The sequence below is a fragment of the Hibiscus syriacus genome, unplaced genomic scaffold (assembly GCF_006381635.1).
Source record: "Hibiscus syriacus cultivar Baekdansim isolate YM2019G1 unplaced genomic scaffold, ASM638163v2 tig00111410_pilon, whole genome shotgun sequence".
NCBI classification, from domain to species: Eukaryota; Viridiplantae; Streptophyta; class Magnoliopsida; order Malvales; family Malvaceae; genus Hibiscus; species Hibiscus syriacus.
Window position 1 is genome coordinate 130,659 of NW_024063087.1, and position 16,173 is coordinate 146,831.

At 31.8% G+C, this 16,173-nt stretch overlaps 1 protein-coding gene across 1 annotated transcript; it reads left to right on the plus strand.

The window, feature by feature from the left end:
* The first annotated feature begins 962 nt into the window (after positions 1–962).
* On the plus strand, positions 963–15,963 carry LOC120162911 (oxygen-evolving enhancer protein 2, chloroplastic-like). The gene is made up of 5 exons (XM_039172967.1): positions 963–968; positions 14,253–14,527; positions 14,755–14,987; positions 15,095–15,145; positions 15,620–15,963. The coding sequence occupies exons 2-5, from the start codon at positions 14,275–14,277 to the stop codon at positions 15,878–15,880; spliced, it is 798 nt and encodes a 265-aa protein (XP_039028898.1). The 5' UTR covers positions 963–968; positions 14,253–14,274; the 3' UTR covers positions 15,881–15,963.
* Positions 15,964–16,173: the final 210 nt, after the last annotated feature.

A 16,173-nucleotide genomic window follows, 5' to 3' on the forward strand; every position in this document is an offset into this window, starting at 1 on the left:
GACCGGATCTTCAGGGTTGTTACAATCTGGTGCCTCACTTGCTCATTAAAAAACCATGTTTCTGAATCGATCAGAATCTGTGACTTGCTCCTCGGTACTCCACAATTCTTAGTGGCATGCCCCAAGCTTCATATCCACTACTTTTAAACCTTCTTTAGGCATGAATGTGGTGGCCTCAATTTACCTTCAATATTTCTTGAACAAGATTCACTGTGAGGTACTATCAAGATCCATGATTAATGCATGTTATGATGCAATGTATATTATGCAATTTATGACATATATATATGAATGTAAAGATGCAAAAATGCACATATAAATGCAAAAATACAGAAATGGGAATACAAAATGTGCAATGCAAATGTATGCAATAGGTGTCATTCCAGAGTGACCATCTTAAAACAATTTTCATTAAATACAAGGCTTTCGGTATGCCAAACAAACTTTACGTAGAAAGGATAACTTTAACTCCTAACTTCTCTATTTATTTCAAAAGCCAAGTTAACTTTCACTCATGCTCGGGTTCTGAGTTGTTAATCTGCTTCAAATTTTTTTCAAAGCTAGCTAAATCAATCAACTTGTGAGTCACTTTGCTTGCTTGGATTATAGATTCTTTTATGACGACGTCTTTTTCTTTCATCTTATGTGTCAATTCTCAGAGCTGTAGACACTGATGTCGATCTTTCCTTGTATGAAAGCCTTTGTGGTTACAAAACATCTATAATCATCATCAATGTCTTGTTCTTAGCTCTAGTTGCTTCTAGCTCGGCATCATTCTCATGGTGGTGACGTTGATATGAAGCTTCCATGCTGGCTATAGACATATTCAAAATCTGATTCTTGACTTGGCATCTTTCCAAATCATCCATGGATGTATTGCGTCTTTTTTATGCAACCTGTAAGACATGATAGAACTTCTTGGCTCTATATTCATTCACCTTGCAATTCTTTCTCCATTGTTCAACAACGTTTTCAGTTCAGTGACCCCTGTTGTCTACTCCTCAAGGGGCATACTTGAGCTTCGTACGTTAACAAATATTATTCTTCTTGGATGCCCCCATTGATATCCTTACCTTTGAACGCTTTTGGCTCCAACCTAACAGGACAATCAGTTACAAAACTAGGTTGACCTTTCATTTTGAACTCCATGAACTAAAAGGTGTTGGACTTTATGCTTGAAGGCGGTGCAATTCTCAATGGCATGTCCTTGAGCTCCTCTCGACTTGGATTAAACTGGAGTCTTCAGATTTATTTCTCCTGAAGTTGGGAGTGGACTCTCAAATGACCACTAGTTTTGATTGCAGGGCTTCTTTTTATCTTTCTGAACTTCAATAGTTGTCACCATTTCCTTGGTATCTTCAGACATGTTGATGCAAATAGTGAGTGTGCATGCTTTATCAGATCGGCTAGATTTAGCTTGTTCTAAAGTAGTCCCTTGTGTATGCGACATCACAAGATTATTTTCATCGAGCTCTTTTTGTTCTTTTGTATAAGTTATTTTTCCTTTTGCCAAAGCCTCTACTCTATCCATCATCTTGGACATTTGCTTTTTTATCTCTCTTATCACCTTTTTCTCTTCGTCGGACATACAATCTTTGGGTGCATAGCTCTCTATTATCCTTGGAGTTGCCTCAGGATGCTATTCCCTAGCAGTATTATAGTTTACTAGACCGTAAAACCCTTTGTCCATCATGAAAACTTTGTACTCTGATGACCACTCATAAATCAACACCTTGATTATGTCATGATTGTACGATGTAAGCAAAAGGAAAAGCAACATAAAAGCACGTTAGTATAAAATGACAAGAATTACTGTAAAAGCAATCAAAATAAATTAATTCAAAACTAGAATGCAAATGAAAACGCAAATGCACAAGGTGTTAATTCTAAAAGCGATCACCATAGAACAACCTTCATCAGACCATAAGTGCTTCTTACACTAGACAAACGAAACTTCATTTTCTTCATTTACTAGATCTAGGCATTTCTCAAGATTTAATGTTGTCTTTGTAGTCATTGTTGGACTCCTCAAAATGTTGATCCTCCTTTCTTCGTTTTACTTCACTTACCGTGATTTTTGGATCTCTAGACTTCCATTTTCATGGGATTCTCCAAGAGGAAAGCGACCTTAATATCTCATGAAGGATCTTCTTACTCTTGACTCAACTATTATCTGACTATTTAATACTATCTTGATCTTTGTTTAATGGGAATCTTCGATCGATCTTTGAGCTCTTCTCTCATCTATCAACTTTGTTTGTAAGTCGTCGCCCTCACAGAGTTGACTATCTAGTTATGGAACTCTTTCGATATGAAAACTTTCTGATTTGATCAATCACTTATGAATTAACACCTTGTTTGGTTATGATGTGAAAATGCAAATGCAAACATAAGGCAGATAAAAATAAGATAAACCAAAAAAAGTTGTTAGTACCATTTAACTAAAAAATAGAAGAAATATTTACAAAATAAAGAGATCCTACCTAACATGGTATCTACCCTGACATGCTTATATAACAGTCCTACCCAGACATGTTTTTTACCTCCATGCTTTGTTCAACATATAAATCCTAACCTCATGTCATCTACTTCACATGCTTGTTTGAAAAAAATGAACCTAATCTCATACTCTTCTAGTTCTCATGCTTTTTTGCAAAAATAAATAAATATATTCGAGTAAAAGGTTAGAGTGAATTTCCCTTTTTTTATTTTTGAAGAACCACAGACATATATTCAATACGAAACAAGTAGAGTTTTAGTATTACTAACAGGGTCCTCAAATTGTCCTTTGTTGGTACCCCATTGGGCCTGCCAGACCCTCGATCCTCACCCATTATAGGCTAAAATAAATCGAGTTCAATTTGAGAGGATGTATTTCCCTATGTCCATGCGAGGAAACTCAATTTTTCACTCGTAAACACAAGGCATATGTACCCAGAGGTTAATTGCTAAAGCCCATGCGGAGAAAAATAATTTTTCTCACGTAAGCATAATATTCACCCTTACCTAACGGGACAAAGTGCAGTTAGAAGGCTTTAAATATTCTAATGATTCTGGCACGATTGGGGGAAACTCATAATCCCTTGCCTCGATAAAAAAACCAACAGACTAAAACAAAGGTCAAAAATCTTAAACATGTAAATCACACATTAGTACAACTAATAATTAAACAATATATGATGCGATGGAAACAAAACATGAGGATCAAAATTTAAATATCATTTGAATTTACCATTTTCAACTAAAAAGATGACATATAATCGATTACGACCTGACTCTCTAACGACCCCAGCGGAGTTGCCAAGCTGTCAGAATAGTCCTTATGCTTTTTGGGGCTATGGCGGGGATCGATCCAACTTAATCTTGGTGAAGGTTGGGTTTCAAAATAAAACAAATAAATATTTTCGGAATCGCCATTGACCTTTGGATTTGGTAGGCTGAATACCTAAAAATACCTTTTAAAATAATTTTAAGAAAAATAATTTTAAAAGATAAAAAAAATGATATACGTTTAACCAAAATTTCATTTTGAAAAAGGGTTCAGAAGTCGATTACGTGTGGGGAAGGATTAGCACCCCCACAACGCCCGAAATTGGTACTTAAATGATTATACGTCATCTAAATATTGAAATTGGCAAATTTGAATATATATTTAAATTATGATCCTTTTTTTAGAAAAATATTAGGGTTGTTATTTTGCAAGAATAATTCTCAAAATACCTTCCTTGTCAGTTAAGGGGGCACTTCCATGGATTCTCCATACAAAATAATATTGCCCAAGATTTTAGAAAAAATACATATATTAAATATATTAAAAAAAAAATTAATTCATTTGAATATAAAATGTATTACTTTATTCGAACAATTCTTGGAAACACACTCCTTGTTAGTTAAGGTGTGTTTCTATAAATTCCTTGAGTAGAATTACATTTGAAAATATTACAACTAGCGAGTAATTAACAAATATATGACCAATTGATCAAAATAATAAAGATAATGACTTTAGGGATTAAAATATGAACAATACAAGCACTACAATCGTAAATACACCAACTTTAATCGTTCAAGACCAAAATGGAAATTATTAAAATAAAGCTCTCAAATTAAAATATTTCTAAAAATAAGACAACAAGTGAAATGTGACTAAAATGAAATAAAAATAAATACAATATCCAAATCATAAACCATCAGCGACTAAAATGCATAAATTGAAAATATCATATCTAAATTATAATTAAATAATAAACAGAGTACAAACAGTGGCTAAAATGAATAAAAATAAAAATCAATGAATAAATTTGAATAAGCTAAAATAATAAAAAAATGACTAAATTAAAATAAGCACAAATTATAGCACAAAATTAAAGAAATAAAATAAGTAGAGAACCAGTGAATGAAATATAAAAACACGCATACCTATAAGAAAATAAACCAAAAAGTTAGTACTGAGAAATAAAAAGGTAAAATCACTAAATTAGTCCTTAAGTATTTAAAAAAATTAAATAGTCACTAAGCATGACCAAAATGTAAAACACGCCTAAAAGTACAGGGACCAAACATAAATTAAACCAAAAATATATAACATACATAAAAATGGGTAAATTATAAAAACGGACCCTATAAATGATTATTTTGTAAAAACACGCCTAACTTAGGGGACCTAAGTGCAATTTTCCCCTATAGTTGTCTATAAATACAAACATTTTTATGATTATTATTTTCATGTTTAATCTTTTAACTTATATTTAGAGTCTCTAGAAAATCGATGTGTCGCCGGCCACTTACCTTTGTCGACCACCATACCAGCCGTCGTTGGTGGCCGCTGACCACCAAATAGTACCAGGAGGTTCACCTTGGCCTCCCTATCACTGATCTAACCTTAGTTTTGCGAAAAGATGCACTATTCGTCGCAAAAAGGCTAAGAACCATTCGGCTTTCCCGAGCTCCGATCGCCGCCGTCCGCCATTAGATCAGGCGATTTTCAAGTATGTTGTTCTCCTCGTCCTTGTACAGCTTCTCACCATTGGGATCTTCAATCGGAAGTCCCTGTCGTCGGCAAGGTGCTCGGCCGAATGGGTAAGTCCTCTCTCTCTTGTTTGTTATTTTTAGTTTGTTATTTCTTTGTTCGTTCCTTTGGTTTGGCTCTCTATTCTTGTTTTTGTTTCAGTTTTAGACCTCTTATGCACTTACAAAATAAAACCAGGAAAGGGCTCGAAAAAACTTTGAAAAATACTTCTCTTTTCATTCGAAAAAATGGGGAACACCCCCTTTTTACATGATTTCATTTCTTCAAAATAGCCCCTATCCTTTACATTCTTTTGTTCGAATCCCCTTTTACAGAAAATAAAAAACCGAACCCCTATTCATTCAAAATCATCCCCCCTTTACATTGGCTTGATCGAATAAACCCCCCATTTACAAAAAAACTGAACCCCTCCCCCACTGCTTTTGGGAACCGAGAGACCCTTCCTCATTTTCCAGGTTTTCCACACAGTTTTTTCTTTCTATTTTTATCCCCCCTTGTTTTTCCCAATTTACATCAAATTATCACTAAATTGATTGATTTGTTGATGGCTTTGTTGATTTGGAAATGGAGTGTTGCAGTGGTTTTTGGGGAGAAACAGTAGCGTATTGAAATGACCCTGGTTTTGTAGTGGTCACAGGATGGCAGTGCATGGGGCTTCATGTGCGTGATGTAACTGCAACCGGGTCTAGGTCGGGTCGGTTAAAATGGGTTGGGTTATAACCGGGTTTTGTTGTAAATTTTCTGCCATGAGTTGTAATTGGGCCTGTAATAAATAAAATAATAATAATAATAATAATAATGGGTATCCGAACTAAAACGGGTGTCGACAAACGTTTTTACTTATCACATATTCACATATGACTTATACTCATATTATTTCCCGTAGCATTACCTGAATTTATTATTTATTCACATAAAACAATTATTTATAGCATTTACTCAACTTATCATTTGTTCTCATAGGAAATGTTCACATAGTTCATATACTTATAGTATTTTACATAAATATATATATTCATAACAATAAAATCGAAACAATACTTTTTTAAAAATACTGTTTAGCTAAAACCATAACATAATACAAATCATTTGGTTCAAAAACATTTGAGATTGTTTTATCGCAAGTCGTCCTCCAATTTTATACAAAGTAAGTAAGAATGCACTCACCTTTGCCTCACTTAAGTCCTATGCAGACATCCTTTTCACTTTCACTTTATCTTGGTACGTCCCTTCATTCCGCATTTGTTTTCAATTAAATCTACACATAGCATGACCCATGTGAATATTGGAACTCAATTAACATCTAACCCATTAACTTTTATTTAAGTGAAATGAAACACTTAATTAACATTTTCGACTGAATAGTATCGGTACTCTACCCATAGCACCGATACTTCTCTTCTATGGTATCGATACCCACTTCGGCACTGATACCATTTTAGCATTCTGAAATTCTATTTTCAATTACAGTATTGATACCTTACTCTTTTTATTGATACATCCACATCAATATCGACTAATTCAATCAGTATTGATATTTTTCATCGTATTCATAATCTTTCCTTCAATTTTAACCTTATAGTATCGGTACGGTTCTTCTAGTATCGATACTCTTACCCATATTTCACTTATTTAACTTCGAATTTTACCCAAACTTCACTTAAATCTCTTACCTTTAACTCTATTCATGCTTTCAAACTCATTTACACTTATTTCTTCTAACTTATATCCATTAAACTCCTTTAACATCTAAATTCTTCATATAACTCTTGGAACTAAAAATCATATCAGTTTTTCAAACATGTTTTCAATACTTTCTAACACTTCAAACACATTAATTAGACCTTTGACAAGTCAAATATATCAATAGAAATCCAAATACTAATCAAACTCATAAAATCCCTTAAAACCCCCACTTTACTAATTCATCGAAAATTCCTTAATTACTTAGTTTCATCATCATCTATAAGCTTCCTTAATCTTCTATACCAAACATGAACCAAAAACCAACTCAAAATTAAAGGAATAACAAACTCTCAAGAAACTCACCTTGATAATGGGGTTTATGGTGAGAAGAATAAGAGAAGTAACCAAGGTTCCAGACTTTTCTTTAATTCCCCTTATCCAATACATGCTAAATATCTTTAAAGAAATGAATATTAAATTAATTCCATGCTAAAAGACCATAATGCCCTTCCATTCTTCAAGCTTTAGCAATAAGTCCTAAATAAAATTTACAAAATTAGTCCTTGAACTTTTCAATTATTCAATTTAAACTACCAAATTTTTAATCCTTACACTTTAGTCACTGACCCGATGTTTGGGGTATTACACCCAAAGGATACTGATACTACTTTACATAGTAGTATCTGTAACATCCTCAATACCGGGTTAGTGACCAAATTGTAAAATTTTAGAATTTGGTGATTAAAGTAGAATAGTTTAATAGTTTAATGATTTATTTGGAAATATTTCCTGAAAGTTGTTAGTAATTATCAAAGGAATTAAAGGGAAACATGGTCATTTGACAAGAAATATATTTTCCCCCTTTATATGAATGAATCACGGGGGGAGAGAGTTATCTTCTTCCTCTTGCTCTCTTTTTCTTCCCGTGTGCCAAGCTAGAGCAAAGGTGAGTTTTCTATTTTGTTGATTATTTGTTGATTTAAAGTTTGGGTATTGATCATTAGATGATAACTAAGCTTAAGGAAAGCTTAAGTTATCTTAAAATCAAAAGATAAAAGAGTTAGGGAAGATTAAAGATTTGGAGTTATTGAGTGAAATCTTGAAATAGAGTTGATAAGTTGAATTTGAAGTTAAATTTGACTTGTCATCGGCTTAATTAAGAAGTATTAAGTGTTAGAATTGGATTTGAAACATGTTGAAAATTGGGTATGATTCTTGAAGTTCATAAAGAGGAGAAGATTTTGAGGTTTAAGATGAGATAAATGAATATAAATTGGTTTAAGTATGTATATGTGAGTTAGGAATATAAAAGGGAATGAAACATGGAGTATTAAAGCTGGAAATTCGAAATGGTGAATTTTCATGCTTGAATAGTAAATTCTGGAAAAAAAATTCAGAATACAATGAAGGTACCAATACCCTAGGGGGAGGTACCGATACCCCCTAAAGGAAAAATGGAATTTTGGTTCATTTAACTAGCTCAAGTTATTAACATCAAGTTATAAGGTTTAGGATTCTGATAATCATCTCGGAAATTATGTTTATGTAGATATTGAGCCTAAACAAGTTCCAGAACAATCAACGAATTAGGATCAAGTCAAAGCAAGCAAGGATAAGGTAAGTGCAATTTAATTTATACTTATGATATTAATCAAACATTGGCTTGCGATGAGCCAGTGATGGAGTTACTATGGTAAGAAGTAAATTCTAAAATGTTAGTGTGATAAGTCATATAAAATAATATAAATAATTTATAAGAATAAGAAATATGTTATAGAAATTACATGATGACATGTTTATTCCTTGATGTAGTGATATATGCTTTAATTGATATAAATATGGTAAGTAAAAGGGATTAATGGGGATGATAAGAATAATAAGGATAATGAAATAACATATATATATATATGAATATATGTATATGAGAATACATGCCTATGTGAACAAGATATGACATGCATGTTTATATGAACATATGAGAAATGACATAAGTTATACAATATGATCTATGTGATTACATGCACATGTGATATATGTTACATTATATGAACTTATGTGATACATGTTATATGATATGAGATATATGTTTACACATACAAGCAGTATGTGACAGAAGAAAAGGTATATGTGATCACAAGAGAAATGACAAGAGTATATGAACATATGAAATATAAGAATAATGTCCATGGTATATGATACGAGAGCTATAGGTATAGTTGGCATGCCAAGAGTCAAGGGTCTACGTGGTCCTTTGGGACATATACAGAGGTCCTTCAGGACAAATACATAGGTCCTCCGGGACAAATTTCATATGCCACTCAAATGACTTATACGAGCTGTGGTGACAGCATTAGTGCACAATCTCAATGTACTCACATACCTTAAGTTCTAACAGGTGTACATAGGCTAATAAAGAGATTAAACAAATATATTGAATGTGATATGTATATGTGATTTGTTATATGGAATAAATTACAAGATTCATGTATTGGTTATATGAAAGGATATATGTTTTTAGTTATATGAACTGTATTACATGAATTATATGATGTTAAGTGTATTTCTTTATGAAATGATATATGATGTGTATAAATGATAAGTATATGATTATATGATAAAAGGTATTAATGGTAATAATAGGATAATGATAAGGAAGAAGATAATCATATATGTATATGTGTGGATTTGATATACAAATAGAAATATGGTGGTATATGTGCATGTATGCATTTTGATATATGAAATGTTTTATGGTTTTTATTACATGTTTTATATACCTCACTAAGTCAACGACTTAGCGTGTGATTGTTTCACACGTAGGTTTCGAGAAAAGAAAGATTGATAAAAGTTATGTAAGACAGGTCAGCTCCTCCTTTCCAAAGATCAGATCATAAAAGAATTGAATAATATGTATTTTGTAATACTGATATTGATTGGCATGTATATAAAGATTTGAATCTGATATGTTCTAAGTCAGTTTTGAAAATCATATGATTGATTTTTGTAATGTTTTAAAAATATATATGTAAATGGAAATTTTATACTGATGAAAGCTTAATTTTTTATGAGTTTTATACATGTTTGCCAAAGTTACTGTAGCAGGGTATCGGTACCTGTAGCAGGGGTATTGATACCCTAAAGTAACCTGGAAAAATTTTAACATTTGGTACTGTTCATGGTATTGTTCATTCCGGATAGCACTGTTCATAGATACGTTTTTGACTTGAATTTTTATAATAAAATATAATTCAACAATATATATCATATTTTCTTAAAATAAGTTCAAAAGTTTTGATATTTTGTAAGAATGTCGTTTTTAAAAGTTAATGTGGCATCTAAGACTCGTATACGGGTCGGATACGGGTTGGGGTGTTACAGTATCGATACCATTAAGGATAGTATCGATATCATCAGGCCCAATGGCTAGTAACGACTAGTTTTATTTAAATATTACAAAGGTAGTACCGATACTCGCTATAGGAGTACCGATACCCTCTGTCCTGAGTAGTTTTATTTTGCTGAGAAAACATCCCCAACAGTTAGAAATCATCCCCAACGGCTAGAAATGGCCATAAACTTATTCCAACATATAATATAAGTTCAAGACACTTGAAGAAGGGTTATAACACCTATCCAAGCAATCAAACACAAGAGAAGAAGTTTTTCACTCTTATTTTACTTTCTCTTGAAAATATTTTTGTTCTTGTGAGCTTTAATTTGTAAACACCCTACCTTGTAGAGGTTTGATTGTTTACTTCTTTTTATCCTTTGTAAAGGGGTTTTGGTTCTAGCTAAGTCTGTTAAAAGCTAGGGAGTTTGTAAAGGTTATCTCTTGATCCGTAAAAAGAAAGAACAAATTAGTGGATTTGTTGGAAAATCCTTAGTGAGGAGCAAAGGTAGTGGAGGTAGACTTAGTTGAGAAGTCGAACCACTATAAATCGCTGTGCAAAATTGTCTATCTTTTCTTTCTCCTTACTCCCTAAACACATTTTGCCAATTCACCCCTCTTGTACATTTTTCGGTTGTTCAAATTGAGCTTAATAAATCAGAACACATATGTTCTATGGGTTATTATTGAGTGAGTCAATTGTGAGTTGGGCAGTGCTTGAGTCGTGTTCGATAAAAAATTTTGTTGCTCGACTCGAGTCATTGTTCGTTAAGCTATTTGCTTATTAACCTCGTTACTCGCCTCATTTCTCGTTAAATTCATTAAAATTTTTATCTTGTTTTTTAACTATGGGTAAAATCTACTGATACTATATAGAACTTAATATAAATATAAATTAATAAATTTAATTACAATTTATCAAAAGAGTATATGAAGCAATTTTAAAGTCTAAATTTCAAAGCAATAATCCATAAATACATTAAAAAAATAATTAGGGTTTAATTTTGGGTACTATAAAATAATAATAATTAATTAATAATTTAATAATTTTTATTGTTTATTAAAAAAATAATATATTAATAATTTATCATCTTCTTTATTATCTAGTAGTACATTAGTAATTTTTTAAATTAAATAATTTTTTAAGATAAGTACTAAAAAATTAACAAGCTAATCACGAACTTATCGAGTCGAGTTGAACTTTGCTCGACTCAACTCCTAAGATTTCAAGTCGAGTTCCAGTTTGAGTAGAGTCAACCTGAGTCAAGCTTTAACCGAATTTTGACTGAATTGAGTTCGGTTACTCAACTCATTAAACACAAAAAAAAAAGTAGCTTAACAATCTAATTTTCATGAAAAATGGAGAAAATCAGGCTTTTTTACCAAAAAAAAAACCCTAAAATCTTAATATTACGCATTCCCCAACATTTCCCAATCTAGCACTCTTTCTAGCAAAATCGAGCAAAGGCACATTTCAAGAGACTGCTTTGCAGGGGTTTTGTTAAACTGGCGCCACAGTGGCAAAGGCACACCTTCCCTAAATTTCCATAAAATGTATTTTAAAAATTCACTTTAAATATTTAAAAAAATAAAACTATAAGAATCAACAATGTAATTTAATACATATTATTTTTATGAGTTAAAGAGCATAATGATATTAGTTTATTTAGGCATGGTGGAGTGCTTAAGCCATATTTGATAACAATGTAGGTTAAAAGCTAAAAAGAATTCTACCTTTTTCTCATGTGATCCACTTAGTTAGAATTTTTTTACTATTTAAATATAAATTAAAGTTTATATTAATTAAAAGTAAATATTTTTGGTACGTTAAAATATTTAAATATTTGTTTTTTAATTATAAGTTAAATTTTGTTAAAAAATATTTTGATGAGAATATTTAACTTAAAAATAAAACTAATTAAATAATTATATATTTTATAATATTATTTTATAAAGCATCATCAAATTCAGTTTGTTGTGGAGAAATTGATATAATTCAAAGTTGTTGATGTTTATATCGGATGCATTTGAAGAAGTTAATCCGTATACTCAATTTCCTGTTGCAAATATGTCAATTGTTTTCCATCTCTATGAATCTCAACATTGACATCTATAGATTCAAGAATAATTAATTAACAAGGATCACAAAGTGAAAATTTCACATTTGACAAGGACCAAAACCAAAAACAAAGTTAATATTTTTCTTTGTATGGGCCTACTATCAAAGTTCTTCAGACCAACATAAAAAGAATCATGGCGCGCCAAATTAGTCTGAGAAAAAATACAGAGCAAAGAAATATTGTTAATTAAACGGGTTTAGTTCATCAATCAATATAAACATCAACAACTTCAAATTATATCAGTTTCTCCTCAACAAACTGAATTTGATGAAGCTTTGTAAAACATATTATAAAATATATAATTATTTAATTATATTTAATTTTAATTTAAATATTATCGTCAAAATATTTCTTAACAAAATTTAACACAAAATTAAAAAATAAATATTCAAATATTTTAACATATAAAAAATATTTTAAACTTTAATTTATATTTAAATAGTAAAAAATAAGAAACTTTAACTTAATGAATCACATGAGAAAAAGATAGAAGCACTCCACTATGTATATATAAACCAACATCATTAGACTCTTTAACTCGTGGAACTAATATGTATTAAATTATGTTATTAGTCCTTATATTTTTATATTTTAAAATTTTTAAAGTGTATTTTTTAAAGTACATTTTATAGGATGTGCTTCTCGACGTGGTGCTTAAACCTTGTGAAGGTGTGTCTCTTGAAAAGTGTCTTTGCCATCGTGGTGTCAGCTCAACAAACCCTTAGAAGGCGTGTTCCTTGAAACGTGTCTTTCCCACCGTGGTGCCGAGTCAGCAAAAATCCTGGACGCGCGCTCTTGAAATGTACATTCGCTCGATTATATCATAAAAGGTGTTATATTGGGAAATATTGAGAAATGGGTGTTTGAATGGAAATATTAGGATTTTAAGGTGATGTTTTTTTTGTTGTAAAAACGCCAGAAAATCATGTATCTTAATTGTATAACTTTCTACGTACCAAAATATATACAAAATAAATAATTTTTTTAAATATACTTTTAAGTATATACAAAATAGATGATTAGATGTTTGTCATCATTTTAATATTGCTTGTAAAATTAATTGTCTAATGACCGTGTAATAAATAAGAATATAAAATTTTATATTTAATAAGTTGAGTTATATATAACTCAACTTAAATAATACTTTTTAGGATTTTCTCCATTATAAGGTGTTATTTTATTGAGTCTCACCACTATTAAAAATTATAAAATTATCTTCCGACTATAATGTGTTATTTTATTGAGTCACTTGACTATTAAAAATTACAAAATAGTCACTCGACTATTCATATGTTTAAAACTCGTCATTTTTCATTAAAAAAGATTGACAATTATTTGAGTTGGACATTAATCTATTGATTGGGATATAATAAAATCATATTTTAATGATGTCTATCCTAGATTTTTTTTATATCTCAATGAGAAAGTTAACGTCCAGCTCAGATGATCGTCAATTTTTAACAAAAATGACAAGTTTCGAACATATAAATAGTTAAGTGACTATTTAATAACTTTCAACAGTTGAAAGACTCAACAAAGCAATACCTTATAGTTGAGGGACCATTTGTATACTTTACCCTACCTTTTATCATGTTATTTTTAGTTTTTTTTCATATTATTTTATATTTTTGTTACGATTGTATTCTCATGCTATTTCAAAATGAAATTCGACATCACAAATTAACTTACATTAGTTATTAAATAATTGTTGTTGTTCTTAAAAATCATAGATTCAAATATCATTAACTGCAAGTGTGATGAGACGTTTACTTTCAAGTGGTTAAAATTATTTAAAACATATATTATTTATTATCACTTTAGTTTAATAAAAAATCCAATAAATACCTAATAAATAGTAATAAGTCCACGTGGCATGAACAAGAGCCTCAACATCATTATCCCGACATCCACGATCTAATCCTCCTTCCTCATCCAATATCCAAACACAAAGTCAATTTCCTTCACATATAAAAAACATCCAAATCCTTCCAGTCATTATTTTTTTCATACTCTAAAGCAACAAGGGGAAGAGTATTAGCACCACTAGCATTACCATGGCCTCCGCCGCAAGCTTGTTGCACAACCTCGCACTCACCACCACCGCCGGTCGATCATCCTCTCTATCGCCGTCGCTTCGCCAAGTTTCAAAGCCTAACCAGCAGCTAGTGTGCAGGGCTCAGAAGCAAGACGCCGGCCAAGACGATGACGGAAGCATTGTCTCCCGTAGGTTGGCTCTCACTGTTCTCATCGGTGCCGCCGCTGTCGGCTCCAAGGTCTCTCCCGCTGATGCTGCCTATGGTGAAGCTGGTAACTTCCTTTCTCTTTCTCGTAGATACTGATAATATTCAATGTTACTCGAATTCTTTATTTTTGTCTCTTGAAGTTGCGTATGCGTTCGAATATGATTTTGAATTGTACGGACATAAGGCAATTTTATCAGCCATTTAGGGTTCATGAACCGTAGAATGATGAGATAATCATGTTATCTGGGGAACGGAGAAGGTCTTAAAATATGGTTTGATTTGGATATGCAGCAAATGTATTTGGGAAGCCAAAAACAAACACAGATTTTACGTCATACAATGGGGATGGATTCAAGCTGTCGATACCATCGAAATGGAATCCAAGCAAAGAGGTGGAGTACCCAGGGCAAGTGCTGAGATACGAGGACAACTTCGACACCACCAGCAATGTGGCCGTCATGATCACTTCCACCGACAAGAAGTCTATCACCGACTACGGTTCCCCTGAGGATTTCCTCGCCACCGTAATAAATCTATAATCCCACACCCTTTCAATAGTTTAATATTTGAACAAATTTATCAACGTAATCATAAATTACTCATTCATATTCCTCTCATTTGATCTGTGCAGGTGGACTATCTGCTTGGAAAACAAGCATACTTCGGTAAAACTGATGCTGAGGTGATTCATTAGCATAATATAGAAATGGAATAATGTCAAAATTAGCTTCTAATGTTTCATTTTAGGATAAAAAGATCTATAATGTTTGATCGAATAGTCACTTTGACCCTTATTGTCTATTTCTTGAGATTTTGGCATTCAACGCTTATTTTAGGATAAAAACATCCCATTTTATAGTGTTAATCGTTTGTTAATTAATAATTTTCATCTATAGAAGAATATTTTTATCCCAAAATAAAATGTTGGAGGTCAAAGTGACTATTAGTGGTTAAACGTTAAAAAAAATTTCTACAATTATGCCTATTAAGAATTATTCTTAAAACGTTTTGGGTTTAATTTTTTGTAAATTCAAAAAATTTGATACCCTTGTTTGATACCTATGATATTTATTTTCTCTCATTTCCTTTGTTTCTCCAATTACAAAGAAAATTTTTACATTATAGTTTGAATACATGTGTGGACATGCATATGTAGGGTGGCTTTGACTCCGGTGCAGTCGCCACCGCAAACATATTAGAGAGCTCAACCCAGACAGTTGGTGGAAAGCCCTATCACTTCTTGTCGGTGTTGACAAGAACCGCCGACGGAGACGAAGGTGGAAAGCACCAACTGATAACGGCCACCGTCAACAACGGCAAGCTGTACATTTGCAAGGCACAAGCAGGAGACAAGAGGTGGTTTAAGGGAGCTAGAAAGTTCGTGGAGAGCGCTGCGAGTTCCTTCAGCGTTGCTTAAAACTAAGTTTTAAAAACTGGAAAGAGGTTTTAATGTAAATCTTCTTAATTATAATTATTATAAGTTATGATTTTGTTGGATTTCGAATTAATTTGTGTGCTATAACATCCGCCCAAAGCTTGTCTCCATTTTATTGTCTTTTTAAGGAAACTTGTGGATGTTGAATGTCACTTGTTTGGAATTGTAAAAAAAGGGTAAATTACAAATTTTGTCACTGAATTTTACTTTCTCTCCTATTATGCTTACTGAATTTTAAAAGTTTTTGATTTCCTCACTAAACTTAATACATTAGA